This window comes from Zeugodacus cucurbitae, chromosome X (genome assembly GCF_028554725.1).
Source record: "Zeugodacus cucurbitae isolate PBARC_wt_2022May chromosome X, idZeuCucr1.2, whole genome shotgun sequence".
NCBI classification, from domain to species: Eukaryota; Metazoa; Arthropoda; class Insecta; order Diptera; family Tephritidae; genus Zeugodacus; species Zeugodacus cucurbitae.
Window position 1 is genome coordinate 32246715 of NC_071672.1, and position 16341 is coordinate 32263055.

General features: G+C 40.6%; 1 protein-coding gene across 2 annotated transcripts; it reads right to left on the reverse strand.

Moving 5' to 3' along the window:
• Positions 1 to 353: 353 nt before the first annotated feature.
• Positions 354 to 2404, reverse strand: LOC105219772 (uncharacterized). 2 transcript variants are annotated; one of them, XR_852218.3, is made up of 5 exons: positions 2088 to 2404; positions 1625 to 2024; positions 1465 to 1567; positions 1127 to 1416; positions 372 to 477 (listed from the first exon to the last, which is right to left on the reverse strand). XR_852218.3 is itself a non-coding variant. In XM_029045302.2 (4 exons), exons 2-4 carry the CDS (start codon positions 1950 to 1952, stop codon positions 465 to 467), a joined length of 444 nt encoding a protein of 147 aa, XP_028901135.2. In that variant the 5' UTR covers positions 1953 to 2024; positions 2088 to 2404; the 3' UTR covers positions 354 to 464. The 2 variants fall into 2 exon arrangements, 1 of the variants encoding a protein (XP_028901135.2); XM_029045302.2 differs by lacking the exon at positions 1127 to 1416 and having other exon boundaries at positions 354 to 477.
• Between the last annotated feature and the right edge of the window lie 13937 nt (positions 2405 to 16341).

Consider the following 16341-nt stretch of genomic DNA (forward strand, 5'->3'; position numbering starts at 1 on the left):
CGGAAAAATTGCCACAGTTACGAGGTGTTAAACGGAATTCGCATGTCTATAAAGACATGTCTATGGAAATGGCCGCCAAAGGTTTCATATATTCCGCGAATGAAATTCGTGTGAAAATACACAATTTAACAAATAAATACAGGTAAGTTTATTTAATATTCATGTACATTTAATAATCATCCAATTTTTCTCAAAAATGTACCTATTTACAGAGATGAGAGGAAAATTGTTTGTCCCTCTGGGGGCAGCCCTTCGACTTGGGAATATTATACTAAAATTAATGGCATTCTCGGCAGCTATAAGAGTTTCAAGTAGAAGAGAGCACAGGTTAATAAAACAAAATAGAAATTTGAATAGTTTGTAGTTATTTTTATAAACTTTCATTTATTACAGTTTACGAAGTTGTGGAGTGTACGCTCTCTCCAAATAACTCTTCCATAGATTCGCAAGAAGAATTTCTGCCTTCAGTCGAGGAACCTGTAAAGAAAAAGAAAAAGACAAATGCATCAGTTAGCATTCAATATGAGTTTTTGGATGTTTTCCAGGCTTTGAATACCAAATACAGGCTGAAATTGAAGCAATTAAGGAGGATGGCAGGGAGGCCATACAAATTGAAAGAGAAAAAAATTCAATCCTGGAAAAATTTCTGGAAGTTTTTAAACAAAACATATAATCTCGTAGCTGTGTCATTATTTTTTCTTTCTTTCTAGTCCAGGAGAAGTTCAACATTTTTCTGTTTAATGTAATGTTTTAAATGTTTAATTGTTCTGCTAATGTATTATTCAGTTTGGGAATTGAATTACTATTGTTTTGTTAATGTATTGTTTAGTTTGGTAAATTAATTACTATTATTTTCTTAATGTTAATTTGTTAATTAACTTTTGGTCTTTTGTTTCGTTATAGTGTATCAATATGTGATATAAAAATGAACCGATATGTAATATTGAATATATATATTGTAATATTGAATATGAACTGAAAATAAATACAACTTACGAAGAAATAGACTTGCACTTCCAACCATTTCGTGTTTATGTTGTCATTCATTTCATTTACAAAATTGTGCAAGACGCAAGAACAATTTATTATTGATATTGCGTTTTTAATATCGTTGTCAATTCCTTACCCTATTCTTCTAAATCTTGCTTTTAGGTGACCAAATGCGTTTTCCACAACCCTTCGAGATTTAGATAAGTGGTAATTAAAAATATTTTTGTAATAGGGCTTCATTAGAAACGGAGAAAAGCGAAATGTTGAGTCCCCAAGAACTACATTTGGGACATTAGTTTCACCATTTTTTTTGCATTCTCTTTAAGCAGAGGGTTTTTCAAAATTCTTTTCAAGTTGAATTTTTGAAATATTTGAGAATCATTACAACGACCAGGTGCTCCAACATTAATGTACATAAATCTATATCTGAAAAGAGTTTAAGTTTTATCCAAAATATTTATGTTGTTAACTTACCTGTAGTCTACGAAGGCTAGTAAAACCATTGAGTACCAACCTTTGTAGTTGAAATAGTCAACAGCATCAGATGCGGAGGGACTAATATCAACATGGCATCCATCTGAAATAAATTGTATTTGCATGTTATGGGTAAAATATTTCAAATTCACAAACTTACCTACTGCACCCAGGCATTGTGGAAATCCAATCTTTGTAAACCCTTCAACGCACTCCGTAATTTTTTCTTGCGTGAGAAATGAGCTGGTTAAATATTTAGACGAGATTTTGTCCCACACTCCTCGACAAAAATCTTTAAGAATACAACATACAGACGTTTTGGAAATCCCGCATAGTCTCCCAATTGTTCTATATTCAGCAGAAGAACCAAGGGTGTACAAAGCGATAGCCATTCTTTTTTCTAATGGAATACATTCCCTGTATGTAGTATTATGTTTGACAATGTGTGATAGCTCATTACATAAAATTGTGAATGATTCCCGGCTCATCCTGAAGCTCTCCTTGAAGAATTTGTCACTATTGTAAGCAACGTCGAGCTCTCAAAAATTACCTTATCTTTCCTACAAAACAACGACAAGCGGATAACTTGTGGGAATTTTATAAAAATTCATGTAATTTCTTACGTGTTTCCACAAACGTTTTGATCTAATGTTATTAATTACAAAAAGCAATAACGCGTTTCGCTTGTGTATTTCTGTTAATATCTTAATCAATCTGAGTTGTCGTCTTTTCCGTATTTTTGCCAACTTCTTACTACTGGCAGCAATCTGCGCAATCAAGTATACAATTGCGTTCCTTCCATATCTTTAATATTTTTTAATTTATCCTTTTTTGAGGGTTTCAACGTAATTATAAATATTTATTCGTTCCGGTATGTAAACGGTTAGATTATTAATCGAGATTATAACGAGATTATTTTCATATGTAAACATACTATAAGTCAACGGATGGGACTTCAAATAAAGCGAATGAGAATTACGCCAGAGCAACCCTGAAACGACAATCGAAATCGATAACTTGCCAGATTTATCCAGACATCGATATCCGTAGTTGCCAGAATGTTCGAGTGGCAATGTGTCGCTTACAATCGACTATATAAGGGCTGCTGGACTGTCAGCAAGACACAGTTCTAAAGAGAGAGTTGTCGAGGATAGTGTAAACAAGTAATAAGTTAGAGTTGTAAAGTAGAGTATTGAGTAATAAATTGTTAAGTTATAAGGATTTACAAATAAAGATTAGTGTATAGCCGTTAAAGTGTGACTTTTATTTGACAATACAGTGATCGAACTCAGTGTAGAGTTTCAGCATAAACGACAGATTTTGGAAATCCGTTACAATACATAGAAATTCGTAGTTGCCGAGTCATGTGTAAACGTGTTATAAGTAAGAAGTTGTTAAGGTTGTTAGAGACACGAAAAAAATATAATTTTCAGAATCTTTTTTGCTATTATAATGTTTCAAAAGTTTGAAGGCGAGCTATGGCTTTATTAGACAACGTTTTGACCTGAAGTCACGAAAATTTGAAAAAAATATTATAATTTCCAATGTTAAAACTGTTTGTGTTGACCCAGTTCCAAAAAAAAAATGACCTTGCGTTGACAATCATAAGTCCTTGGAGATTTATCTAAAATTAATTGGATAAAAAATTAAGTTTATAAATAGAAAATACTGGCCCTGAGCTTCTTTTTTTTCAGAAATTAACAAAATGGCGGCATCAAGAAATGTTTTTCCACATCTTCGGGAAAAATTTAATAAAAAATTTAAATTTTAAGTTTTTGCGTTACAGTTGTCACCAGTTCAAAAAACATACTTTTGAGAAAAACGCATTTAAGTTCCACACTAGCTTTTTGTAGTGCCCAAGCGCTCATATTTATTTTTCGAATAAAACGAAAAGTAATTATAGGACCAACTTAAAAGTTTCAGAGAATATTTATTTTGACGAAAATGCAATAAACAAAAAAAGTGTTAGGTGTTTTAATTTAGAAATAAAGATAAGTGTAATAAATTGTGACTTTTATTTGAGAGTAGATTTTCAGTATAGACGATTGATTTGGGTAATCCGATACAATATGGACCAGAGCACCTTGGCGGCAGTCAAATAATGGCGTTCTCTTGATCAGCGACCTCTGCCGTATGCTGCCGGTCATTGTCCTTATGGAAGACTCACCAATGTGGTATTCACCACTCAGCATCAGGCAGCATTATGGATTGAATACTGTCTCTGCAGACGTATAGACCATGAATCATGATAGCACTAAAACCATGATAATTAACTGCGTAAATAAGCGTCACTCAGGAGAGGAGTAACCATTGTTGGACAGCTTGGTAACCTTACCAATTGCGGAGCTCTATTAAATGAAAGCTTATGCTCAGTATTCATATTTCCATCAATACAAATGCGATTCAGTTAGAAAAAGGAGTATTGGGGTGCAACAACGGACAGACAAAGCTCTTTAAGTGAAATAATCTGCAGTAAAAGCAGATGTGGTCATATGTGGAAGTTCACGCAAGTGAGGAAAGTTTCTGATTGCCATTCACTTGGGAGTGGCCAGGAACGATTCTTTTACATATGACTCAAGCAGCTCACGACTTCCGGTTTTAGACCAAGTATCCTCTGGGTAGCCAACAGACATCCGTTTGAAGGCGAGCTAAAGTGAGAAGGCGAAGACCGCTTCTGCGGTTGTGCGTAGGGTTTGGGACCCACCACATAAAAAAAAACTCCACCATGAAAAAAAAATCAGAGCCTCGGAAGAGAAACCCCTCTTTCGCTGACGACCCCTGCAAACGTTTTAAGGAACATGATTTGAGGGCATGCACCCGGAATGTACGGACCCTTAATTGGGAAGGTGCCTTTGCCCATCTGGTTGATGTCCTCATACAACTAAAGGTTGACGTCACCGCCATCCAAGAAATGCGATGGACGGGACAATGACGGGCGAAGGGTGGTCATTGTGACATCTACTACAGCGGCCATATAAAGAAGCGCCAATTTGGTGTTGGATTTGTGGTGGGAGAGAGACTCCGTCGCCGAGTCCTGGCATTCACTCCAGTGGATGAACGTCTAGCCACAACCCGCATCAAACGGAGGTTCTTCAATAAATCTCTGATTTGCGACCACGCCCCAACGGAAGAGAAGGACGATGTGACCAAAGATGCTTTCTATAAGCGCCTAGAACGTACCTATGAGCGCTGCAGCGGCCATATAAAGGAGCGCAAATTTGGTGTTGGATTTGTGGTGGGAGAGAGACTCCGTCGCAGAGTCCTGGCATTCACCCCGGTAGATGAACGTCTAGCCATAATCCGCATCAAAGCGAGGTTCTTCAACATATCGCTGATTTGCGCCCACGCCCCAACGGAAGAGAAGGACGATGTGACCAAAGATGCTTTCTATGAGCGCCTAGAACGCACCTATGAGCGCTGCCCCCGCCACGATGTAAAAGTCGTGCTTGGTGATTTTAACGCCAGGGTGGGTAAAGAAGGTGTCTTTGGCACAACAGTCGGAAAATTCAGCCTCCATGACGAAACATCGCCAAACGGCCTGAGGCTGATCGACTTCGCTGGGGCCCGAAATATGGTCGTCTGTAGTACCAGATTCCAGCATAAGAAAATACATCAAGCTACTTGGCTGTCTCCTGATCGAAACACGCGGAACCAAATCGATCACGTTGTGATAGACGGAAGACATGTCTCCTGTGTTTTAGACGTGCGTACGCTCCGAGGACCAAATATAGACTCGGACCATTATCTGGTCGCAGCGAAGATACGCACCCGCCTCTGTGCAGCAAAGAATGCCCGTCAACAAACACAAGGAAGGTTCGACGTCGAAAAGCTGCAATCGCAACAGACAGCCACGAAATACTCTACTCGACTTGCACTCCTGCTCTCTGAGAGCACTCATCGGCATCTCGGTATAAGGGAACTGTGGAACGGCATCTCAAACTCACTGCGTACCGCTGCAGCCGAAACAATTGGTTTTCGGCAACGACAAAAAACAAGCTGGTACGATGAGGAGTGCCGTCTCGCAGCGGAGAGAAAACAGACTGCCTACCTCACAACATTGCAAACGACCACAACACGTGCGGGATGGGATAGATACCGAGAGCTGAAGAGGGAAGCGAGACGCATCTGCAGACAAAAAAAGAAAGAGGCCGAAATGCGTGAGTACGAAGAGCTTGAGAAGCTGGCAGACAGAGGGAATGCACGAAAATTTTATGAAAAAATGAAGCGACTTACGAAGGTTTCAAGACCGGAGCATCCTCATGTAGAGACCAAGGTGGTAATCTGGTAACCGATGTCCAGGGCATACTGGGATTGTGGAGGGAACACTTCTCCGACCTGCTGAATGGCAGTGAGAGTACAACACCAGGAGATGGCGAACCCGATCCCCCAATCGATGACGATGGAACAGATGTTCCATTACCCGACCATGAAGAAATTCGAATAGCAATTACCCGCTTGAAGAACAACAAAGCAGCGGGGGCCGATAGATTACCGGCAGAACTATTCAAATACGGCGGCGAAGAACTGATAAGGTGCATGCATCAGCTTCTTTGCAGAATATGGTCGGAAGAAAGCATGCCCGACGATTGGAATCTCAGTGTGCTCTGCCTAATCCATAAAAGGGAGATCCCACAATCTGCGCCAATTACCGTGGTATAAGTCTCCTCAATAGAAGGTTTTGTCGAGCGTATTGTGTGAAAGACTAAAGCCCACCGTCAACGAACTGATAGGACCTTGTCACCATGCGCCAAATCTTGGACAAGACCCGAGAGAGAAGAATCGATACTCACCATCTTTTCATCGATTTTAAAGCTGCCTTCGATAGCACGAAAAAGAGCTGCCTTTATGCCGCGATGTCTTGATTTAGTATCCCCGTAAAACTAATACGGCTGTGTAAACTGACGTTGAGTAACACCAAAAGCTCCGTCAGGATCGGGAAGGACTCCTTCGAGCCGGTCGATACCAAACGAGGCTTCAGACAGGGTGACTCACTATCGTGCGACTTCTTCAATCTATTACTGGAAAAAATAATACGAGCTGCAGAGCTAAATAGAGAAGGTACAATCTTCTACAAGAGTGTACAGCTGCTGGCGTATGCCGATGATATTGATATCATCGGAAGCAACAAACGCGCCGTTTGTTCTGCTTTTTCCAGACTAGATAAAGAAGCGAAGCGTATGGGTCTGGTGGTGAATGAGGACAAGACGAAATATCTCCTGTCATCAAACAAACAGTCAGCGCACTCGCGTCTTGGCTCCCACGTCACTGTTGACAGTCATTACCTTTGAAGTAGTAGATAGTTTCGTCTACTTGGGAACCAGCGTTAACAACACCAACAATGTCAGCCTTGAAATCCAACACAGAATCACTCTTGCCAACAGGTGTTACTTTGAACTGAGTAGGCAATTGCAAAGTAAAGTCCTCTATCGACGAACAAAAATCAAACTCTACAAGTCGCACATTATTTCCGTCCGATGAGACGACACTTGGGGTTTTCAAGGGAAAGGTTTTGCGTAAGATTTATGGTCCTCTGAACATTGGCAACGGCGAATACCGCAGACAATGGAACGATGAGCTGTACGATTTATACGACGACATTGAAATAGTTCAGCGAATAAAAAGACAGCGGCTACGCTGGCTAGGTCATGTTGTACGAATGGATGAAAACACACCAGCTCTGAAAGCGTTCGATGCAGCACCCGCTGGAGGAAGCCGCGGAAGAGGACGACCTCCACTCCGGTGGAAAGACCAAGTGCAAAATGACCTGGCTTCACTTGGTGTTTCCAGTTGGCGCCAAAAAGCAAAAAGGAGGAACGAGTGGCGCGCTCTGGTGGATTCGGCTATAATCCCTTAAAGCGGTTTCTACGCCAAATATATATGTAAAGGCAGATTTTTCGCTGGACATAACTTAACCTAATCACCGAGGTTGTCACTTAACTACGAAAAGTTGGCAGTAAGTATGCGTCGGTGAAAGATGAAAAACTGCATGCACTTTCTCACTGCACTTATATTATGAATTGAGTAGATAGATATTGAAGATAGTTTTGGACAGTGAGCGAAACGTAGTGTTCATGTGACATGTGATCTCGTGACATCATACGTTAAAGGCATCACACATCCGTCATCACAAAGCGCACCACGCAACACAACATATAATACCAACGCAAATTCACCACATCACCTATTCAAAGAATTAATCCTATCTACATTGCTTTCTACTCGGTTTCATTCATGAACCAGGAGGTTCGACATTACGACCGTGAATTTTACCATTCTACAGCCGTCTGGAACAGTTCGCAGTGGTTTTTACGCGTACAATGTTATGAAACAAAATTAATCATAATAATAATTATGTTTAAAGGAATATACAATTTGCGAAATAGAATTTATTAATTAAAGGTAATCTTAAGTTTAATATAAAATATAAATATCCGTTAAAACCAAATTGAAACAAGTAAGGAAAGGCTAAGATTTTAACCATTTCTGGTACTGAGACACACTCTCAGAAGAAAAATATTTCCTCTACATGAAGTTAAGATACCTGGGAGTTTTATCGAAATTTTCGGTGAAAAATTACCATGGGGCACTGAATTCTTCATATTCGATATTTAGTTCCTGAGATATGGTTTGTGACCCATAAGTGGGGATGCCACGCCCATTTTCAATTCAGGAAAAAAATCTGAGTGCAGCTTCCTTCTGCAATTTCTTTTGTAAAATTTAGTATTTCTGACGTTTTTCGTTAGTAACTCACTAACTTTCAGTAATTTCAACCTAACCTTTGTATGGGAGGAGGGCGTGGTTATAATCCGATTTCAACTAATTTCATGGTGTGTGGTGGGGACGTAAGAGAACCGACTGCCGAAAGTTTGGTTTATATAACTTTATTGGTTTGCGAGATTTATACAAATAACCGAATTGGGGGCGGGGCCACGCCCACTTCCCCATAAAAATTACATCCAAATATAGGACGATCCTTTCTACCACATTTTACTTTATAACTTTATTTATGGCATAGTTATGTGTTTTCGGTTTCGCCATTTTGTAGGCGTGGCAGTGGTCCGATTTTGAACATCTTCGAAAGCAATCCTCGAACGGTCCCAAGGAACATGTGTTCCAAGTTTCATCAAGATATCTCAAGTTTTCCGTTGCACGGACGGACGGACAGACAGACATTCGGATTTTGACTCGTCTCGTCACCCTGATCATTTTGAAATATATAACCCTATGTCTAACTCGTTTAGTTTTATGACTTACAAACAACCGTTATGAGAACAAAACTATAAACTCTTTTAGCAACTTTTGTTGCGAGAGTATAAAAAGTAAACAGTTCGTGTTTCGACAGCATATTTTATTTTAGAATCTGTATACGTTTGTGTCAACCTGACGGTTTTTGCGTTACCGAAAATGTTTCTGTGACCAGATTATATCCAATTGAAGTTTCTGCTCATCATCAATTGGCACTACAACCGGGTGTCGGTTTTCGACGCGTCCATAAGCCTTCGCCAGTCGTCTCTACATTGCGCACGACGGCGCCATTTGGGAATTTCAAACTTCGCCAGGTCTACATGAACTAGATCCTTCCACCTGTTCTTTTAGTTCTAGTTCTTTTCTTCGTCGGCCGCCAGGGGCTACCGTAACGTATGTTTTCTCGAGGGATTGTTTTCCTTCATTCGGGCGATATACCGGTCGGTATAGGGCAATTACTGATGACTCTTGAAAAAGATAGTCCCAATACGGTTAAGATCTGCAGCGCGAATTATCTTTTCAATAATAAGGTTAAAGAAATCACTCGATAAAGGGTCGCCTTGTCTGAAACCTTGTTTGGTATCGAAAGGCTCGGAGAAGTCCTTCGCTATTCTGACGAAGCTGTTGGTACCGCTCAACGCCATTTTACATAGCCTTATAAGTTTTGTGGGTATCCCAAATTCATACATTGCGGCGTAGAGGCGATCGCTTTTTGTGCTATCAAAACCAGCATTGAAATCGATAAGAAGATGGTGCGTGTCGATCTGCTTTTCGTGGGTCTTTTCTCGGAGCTGGCGTATGGTGAATATCTGGTCAATGGTTGACATACCGGGTCGGAAGCCACACAGATAAGATCCAATCCGTTTGTTGACGATATGTTTCAGTCTTTCACATAGTACGCTTGATAAGACCTTTTATACGATATTCAGACTACTGATACCGCGGTGGTTGGTGCAGATTGCGGTAACACATTTCTTGTGGATAGGGCAGAGCACACTCCGGTTACAGTCGTTGGGCATGCGTTCTTCTAACCATATTTGACAGAGGAGTTGATCCATGCGAGGTTCTGATGACCGGTATTCTCGCCGCCGTGTTTGAATAGCTCGGCCGGTAGGTCATCGGAGCCTGGGGCTTTTTTGTTTTTAACCCGGACAATAGCTATTTGAACAGCGTTATGGTCAGGTGGTGGTACGACAACATTGTCTTCAACACGGAGACGAGTTTGTCGAAGTCTCCGCCGCACCACGAAACCGGCGGGATATCCCACAACTTGATCGAACATGTTGTGATAGATTGATGGCATTCCATTGTTTTTGACGTGCGTACGCTCCGAGGTACATCGACTCGGACCTTTATCTGTAGCAGCAAAGAAACGCACCCGCCTCTGCGCAACAAAGCATGCCCGTAAACAAACACTAGGAAGGGTCGACATCGAGAATCTGCCGACAGCCAAACTGTTTCTACTCGATTTTCACTTTCATTGTAACTAGCATTGAAGACTTTCCTTAGATGAGTTCTTAGTTTCTTAAAATCACTGTTCCACCAAATGTGAGTAGTAGGTCTTTAACCTCATCCTGGTCTCGAACGCATTTGCACCTCTGATATCAGACTGGAATGTTCTCGCCATAAATTTGCTGGAAGAGAGACGCGGTGAGCTTCTTTGCGGTTGGGTTGAAGTTAGCGGTTAAGATTGGGTCATCAACCTCAGCTTCAGGCTTCCAGACAATGATAGCATGGGCATATGGGCCATAAAAGCCGATGAGCTTGTTAGGCTAGGTGTGTCAGTCTGACCTACAGTGGAATTTAATGGGAACAAGTAGGAGCACCACTATCCTGATGTAATTTACTACTGGATGGATGGGTCTCTGCGGAACTGCGCTAGACAATCACAGGACCCTTCAGACCCAAGATAAATCGCAAGAGGTCTAGGGAACTCTCGGCCTCATTAAATCCTTCCTTAGCTATATGATTTTTAAATGGCCATTGCCCATGGAACGCTCGCGGTCAAAGTAAAAAATTTACCGGGCGCTAGCAGAAGTAGATAAGACGAGGTTGAGTTGGTATCTTCTCAACATTTCCTTCTGGAATGTAAATAAAATTCAGGAAAATGTATGAACCATTTATTTGAATCGCACTGAATGAATGTGAGAAACACTCATACTTGCGATCGTTATTACAATATGGTGTAACAGATTTACCAAATTAATTGCTTACACTAAAACTCTATTCTAAGTTCGATCTGGATTGTCAAATAAAAATCACAATTTAGTAGCTATACACTAGTCTTTATTTCAAATTCAAATAACCACACTTTATTAGGTGTTATTCGAATTTACACTTTCTTACTTCAAATTTTCGTAAACATTACTCGGCAAATCTTAATCATTGGGAACACATCCTCACCCACGGATTCCGGCAACTACGGGTTTCGCTGTCAGTATAAACCTGAATGATCGATTTCAGTTGTCGATTCTGGTATCCATTCTCATTACACTGCCCTCCACTTAAGTCTTAAATCCACAATTTTCTAATCACCCATACAAACAATATGTGTCGTTAGTCTTGAAAAAAGTCGAGAAGTTTTGAAATATTTATGGAAGATCAGGGAAGGATTAAAAAGTAAGTGTGTATCGAAAAATTGTGAGGAAGATAACAAGAATATGATTTTATTTGAAATGACAACAAAATTATAAAAAAAAACAACACAAAAAATAATAATATTTTGAATGTTGTCATTGTTGCTTTGTTAAAATATTTTTATTATTGTTCAATTGTATAAGGCTGTGTCGATAGCCCAAAACAATTTGTAACAAGTAGGGAAAGGCAACCGAACATTTTATACTCTAGCAATTTATTGATGTAATTTTATTACACAAAAGTCCAATAGAATAACGAAAATCAGCATATATTGTACGGTACATGAGGGTTGAGGTAATTCCTGAACCGATTTCACTCATTTTCACCATCAAAGCATAATGGGAATAGGGGCAACTTGGCTACCTGATAGTAGGCACACAAACTGTACATTCGGTATTGAAATTACTCCTAAATTGTAAACACCAGTTTGCAAAATCGCAACTGCGATTGTAGAAATAGTTGAAAATGGTAGCGACGCAGTTGACACCTCGATGGATTAATAACATTTTTAACGGGTTTATGTTACTTCATGGCCTCGAAAGAGGAGCTTATTCATCGTGTTTTTCCTGACATGAAATTATAATATGATAAACATAAATGGCTGATTGAATGACCTATATTGGTGATAAAAAAAACAGGGATCTCTTTGATCTTAATGCGACAATTTAGAATTTCGTTAAAGGAGAGTTGACACAGCTACAAACCAGGATGACGTATTCAATTATCCCACAGACTATTTTAAATTGCTGGACTATCCCCACTCACTTGCAATTAAAAGTAGTGTGAGTTGTCATCATGCTGCGTAGCATAAATCCACATCAAACTTTGCAAAAGAACAAGACTGGCTGTGAAGAAGGTGATCAATATCGTCACCAAAGCCAAGATAAAGCCAACTATGAAATTTGGTCATTTGTTACTTTCTCTAATATACGATTAAAAAATCAATGTTTTACTAATTATAATGATTTACGCTTAACACAGATCTACAATAATGTCTATCAATCATTTAAAATTTATCGGCTATAACATTTTCGTCGTTATGTGTAAGCATTTTTTCTCTGCATTGAAAGATTTACTAATTTAATTTAGGTATACAACCTTAGCAAACGACCACAACACGTGCGGGATGGGATAGATACCGAGAGCTGAAGAGGGAAGCGAGACGCATCTGCAGACAAAAAAAGAAAGAGGCCGAAATGCGTGAGTACGAAGAGCTTGAGAAGCTGGCAGACAGAGGGAATGCACGAAAATTTTATGAAAAAATGAAGCGACTTAACGAAGGTTTCAAGACCGGAGCATCCTCATGTAAAGACCAAGGTGGTAATCTGGTAACCGATGTCCAGGGCATACTGGGATTATGGAGGGAACACTTCTCCGACCTGCTGAATGGCAGTGAGAGTACAACACCAGGAGATGGCGAACCCGATTCCCCAATCGATGACAATGGAATAGATATTCCTGTGCTGTGCTATTCAAATACGGCGGCGAAGTACTGATAAGGTGCATGCAACAGCTTCTTTGCAAAATATGGTCGGAAGGAAGCATGCCTGACGATTGGAATCTCAGTGTGCTCTGCCCAATCCATAAAAAGGGAGATCCCACAAACTGTGCCAATTACCGTGGGATAAGCCTCCTAAATATCGCCTATAAGGTTCTATCGAGCCTACTGTGTGAAAGACTTAAGCCCACCGTCAACAAACTGATTGGACCTTATCCACCATGGACCAGATATTCACCATGCGCCAAATCTTGGAGAAGACCCGTGAAAATAGGATCGACACACACCAACTTTTTGTCGATTTTAAAGCTGCTTTCGACAGCACGAAAAGGAGCTGCCCTTATGCCGAGATGTCTGAATTTGGTATCCCCGCAAAACTAATACGGCTGTGTAAGTTGACGTTGAGCAACACCAAAAGCTCCGTCATGATTGGGAAGGACCTCTCCGAGCCGTTCGATACCAAACGAGGTTTCAGACACGGTGACTCACTATCGTGCGACTTCTTTAACCTGATGCTGGAAAAAATTATAAGAGCTGCAGAGCTAAACCGAGAAGGTACAATCTTCTACAAGAGTGTACAGCTCCTGGCGTACGCCGATGATATTGATATCATCGGAAGCAACAACCGCGCCGTTTGTTCTGCTTTTTCCCGCATGGATAAGGAGGCGAAGCGAATGGGTCTGGAGGTGAATGAGGACAAGACGAAATATCTCCTGTCATCAAACAAACAGTCATCAAACAAACAGTCGGCGCATTCGCGTCTTGGCTCCCACGTCACTGTTGACAGTCATAACTTCGAGGTCGTAGATAATTTCGTATACCTGAGAACCAGCATCAACAACACGAACAATGTCAGCCTCGAAATCCAGCGCAGAATAACTCTTGCCAACAGGTGCTACTTTGGACTGAGTAGGCAATTGAACAGTAAAGTCCTCTCTCGACGAACCAAAATCAAGCTCTACAAGTCGCTTATCATTCCCGTCCTGCTTTACGGTGCAGAAGCTTGGACGATGTCAACATCAGATGAGACGACACTAGGAGTTTTCGAGAGGAAAATTTTGCGCAAGATTTATGGTCCTCAGAACATTGGCAACGGCGAATACCGCAGACGATGGAACGATGAGCTGTACGAGTTATACGACGACATTGACATAGTTCAGCGAATAAAAAGACAGCAGCTACGCTGGCTAGGTCATGTTGTCCGAATGGACGAAAACACTCCAGCCCTGAAAGTGTTCGATGCAGTACCCGCCGGAGGAAGCCGAGGAAGGGGAAGGCCTCCACTCCGTTGGAGGGACCAGGTGGAGAGCGACCTGGTTACACTTGGGATCTCCAACTGGCGCCGAACTGCGAAGGAGAGAGAGAGGTGGCGCACTATCGTCGATTCGGCTATAACCGGCTAAACGGTTGCAACGCCAATCACATACATACATACATACAACCTTAGCCACGAAAACGTGTGACCGGGTCTGCTAGTCTTTATATAAACATACATACCACCAGATGTAAATCCACTCATATAAAATGCTTAAAAATATAGTATCCTTAAAATATATTTGTACTTACAATTTCTCCGCCATCTCAATTTAAGAAACTGGTATTGTGCAGTAGCCTGTTTTTGGCATATTTGGATACTAGCCTATTTGGATACGTCTAAACAGCGTTTTCGAATTGTTTAACTTTATTACGAAAAATCACGTTCTGTAAAGAATGTGTTTCGTGCGCTTCGTTCAATAGCATTCATTACTGGATAATATTGTGGAGAGTCTATTCGGCGACAACGCCTCGCTCTATGGGCTCTGGAAAAGTTCCATGAAGACCCAACATTTTCGAGGCAAATTCTGATCAGCGATGAGGTCCATATCTGGCTCAATGGGTACGTAAACAAGTAAAATTGCCGCATTTGGGCGAAGAGTTTGGTGTGGTTTGTGTGCCGGTGGAATCATCGGTTCATATTTCTTCAAAAATGATACCGGTGAGAACGTAACCATAATGGCGACCGTTACGCACCGTGATAATCGGCAATAAGACGGCACCACTTTCCGCATATCGCATCAATCAATGGATTGATTGAGAGAGCATGTCGCTGATAATTTCCCATGCTGATCCGGTCGATTGGCCACCAAGATCATGTGATATCACACCCTTAGTCTTTTTCCTGTGGGTATAGTAAAGTCTAAAGTGTATGCGGAAAACCCTGCTGAGATAAGGCACTTTGAACAAACATTACGCGTGTCATTCTCGAGTTACCAGTTGAAGTGCTCGATCGAGTCATCAAAAATTTTGACCAACTGCTAACATATCTCAGATATTAACTGATATATTAGGTATAATGGACGTAGTAATTACCCGATTTAGTCCATTTTTGGCACAGATGCACACTATTAGAACCGGCATTTTCATTAAAGAATTAACCACAAGCACCGAGGCCTCGTTCCGGTATCTTCGTTGGTGCTTTATTTATAAATTGTAAGGTGAACGAATTAGATTGAATTCAAAATTGTGGTATAAGGAAAGAAGGAGTGATTGTGAACCAATTTTTTCAAATTATAGCAGTCGAGTAGTTCCTGAGATATGATTTTTGGCCACTAAGTGGGCCATTGTGAACCAATTTTTTCAAATTATAGCAGTCGAGTAGTTCCTGAGATATGATTTTTGGCCACTAAGTGGGGGGCACCACGTCCATTTCAAATTTCTGGAGTTTTTCATTGCTGAGTTAAAGCACTTTTAGTAGTTTTCAATGGTCCGATCCATCTGCCTTACCAAGCGTGTCGTTACATGGGTGCTTGCGGGGTCGCTGATTACAAATTTTACGTTACTTTTCAAAAATTTAAAATGGCGGACTAATAAAGCAGACATCTTTTACCGACAGCCGTTTCATAATAAGTGACTCCGAAAATCCCCGAGTAACGAGTTTTAAGCGAATCCGATGAATTTTTAAAAACGCTATCCGCCCTTCTGGTATTTTGGGGTTATGTCAAATCCCTGATCTGTTGGGGTTAAATGGAATGAATATGAAGCGCTACTTTCTAAATGCAATTTTAATAAATTTCGAATTTATAAAATAATCCCCGGCTCCCACCACCGCTACCAACATGGTCAAATTGTTCGAATTAGGCTACAAACTGCTGATACAACCAACGCATTCGCCAGTTTTGGATCGTGCGACTGCTTGCTGTTGTAAATGAACTAACCAGGCAGAAATTTGAGTCGAAGGTGGAAGTAGCTACTTCATAAAAAGCATGCTTCAGTGTATCGTGCTAGGTCCAATATATCGAGCTAAATCGAAATTAAATCGCCGTTTTGCAAACATATCCGTTACTTATCGGACCGCTATCATCAAATTTATGTCAAACCATTTGCAATTGTGATAGGATGGCAGAGTATATGAGGATTTTACCTGATTTGAATACACGCAAAGCACTTGATTTTTATCGAATATGAATTTGTTTACATACCGACGTTTTTTGATCAAATTTAATTTTATTATTTCTTTA

Bases quoted from the DNA above. Each gene is read 5' to 3' on its own strand.
- LOC105219772 (XM_029045302.2), bottom strand. From the start codon at position 1,952: ATGAGCCGGGAATCATTCACAATTTTATGTAATGAGCTATCACACATT. The intron at 1,568-1,624 runs GTAAGTTTGTGA...AATTTATTTCAG, and splicing joins ACAATGCCTGGGTGCAGTAG to ATGGATGCCATGTTGATATT.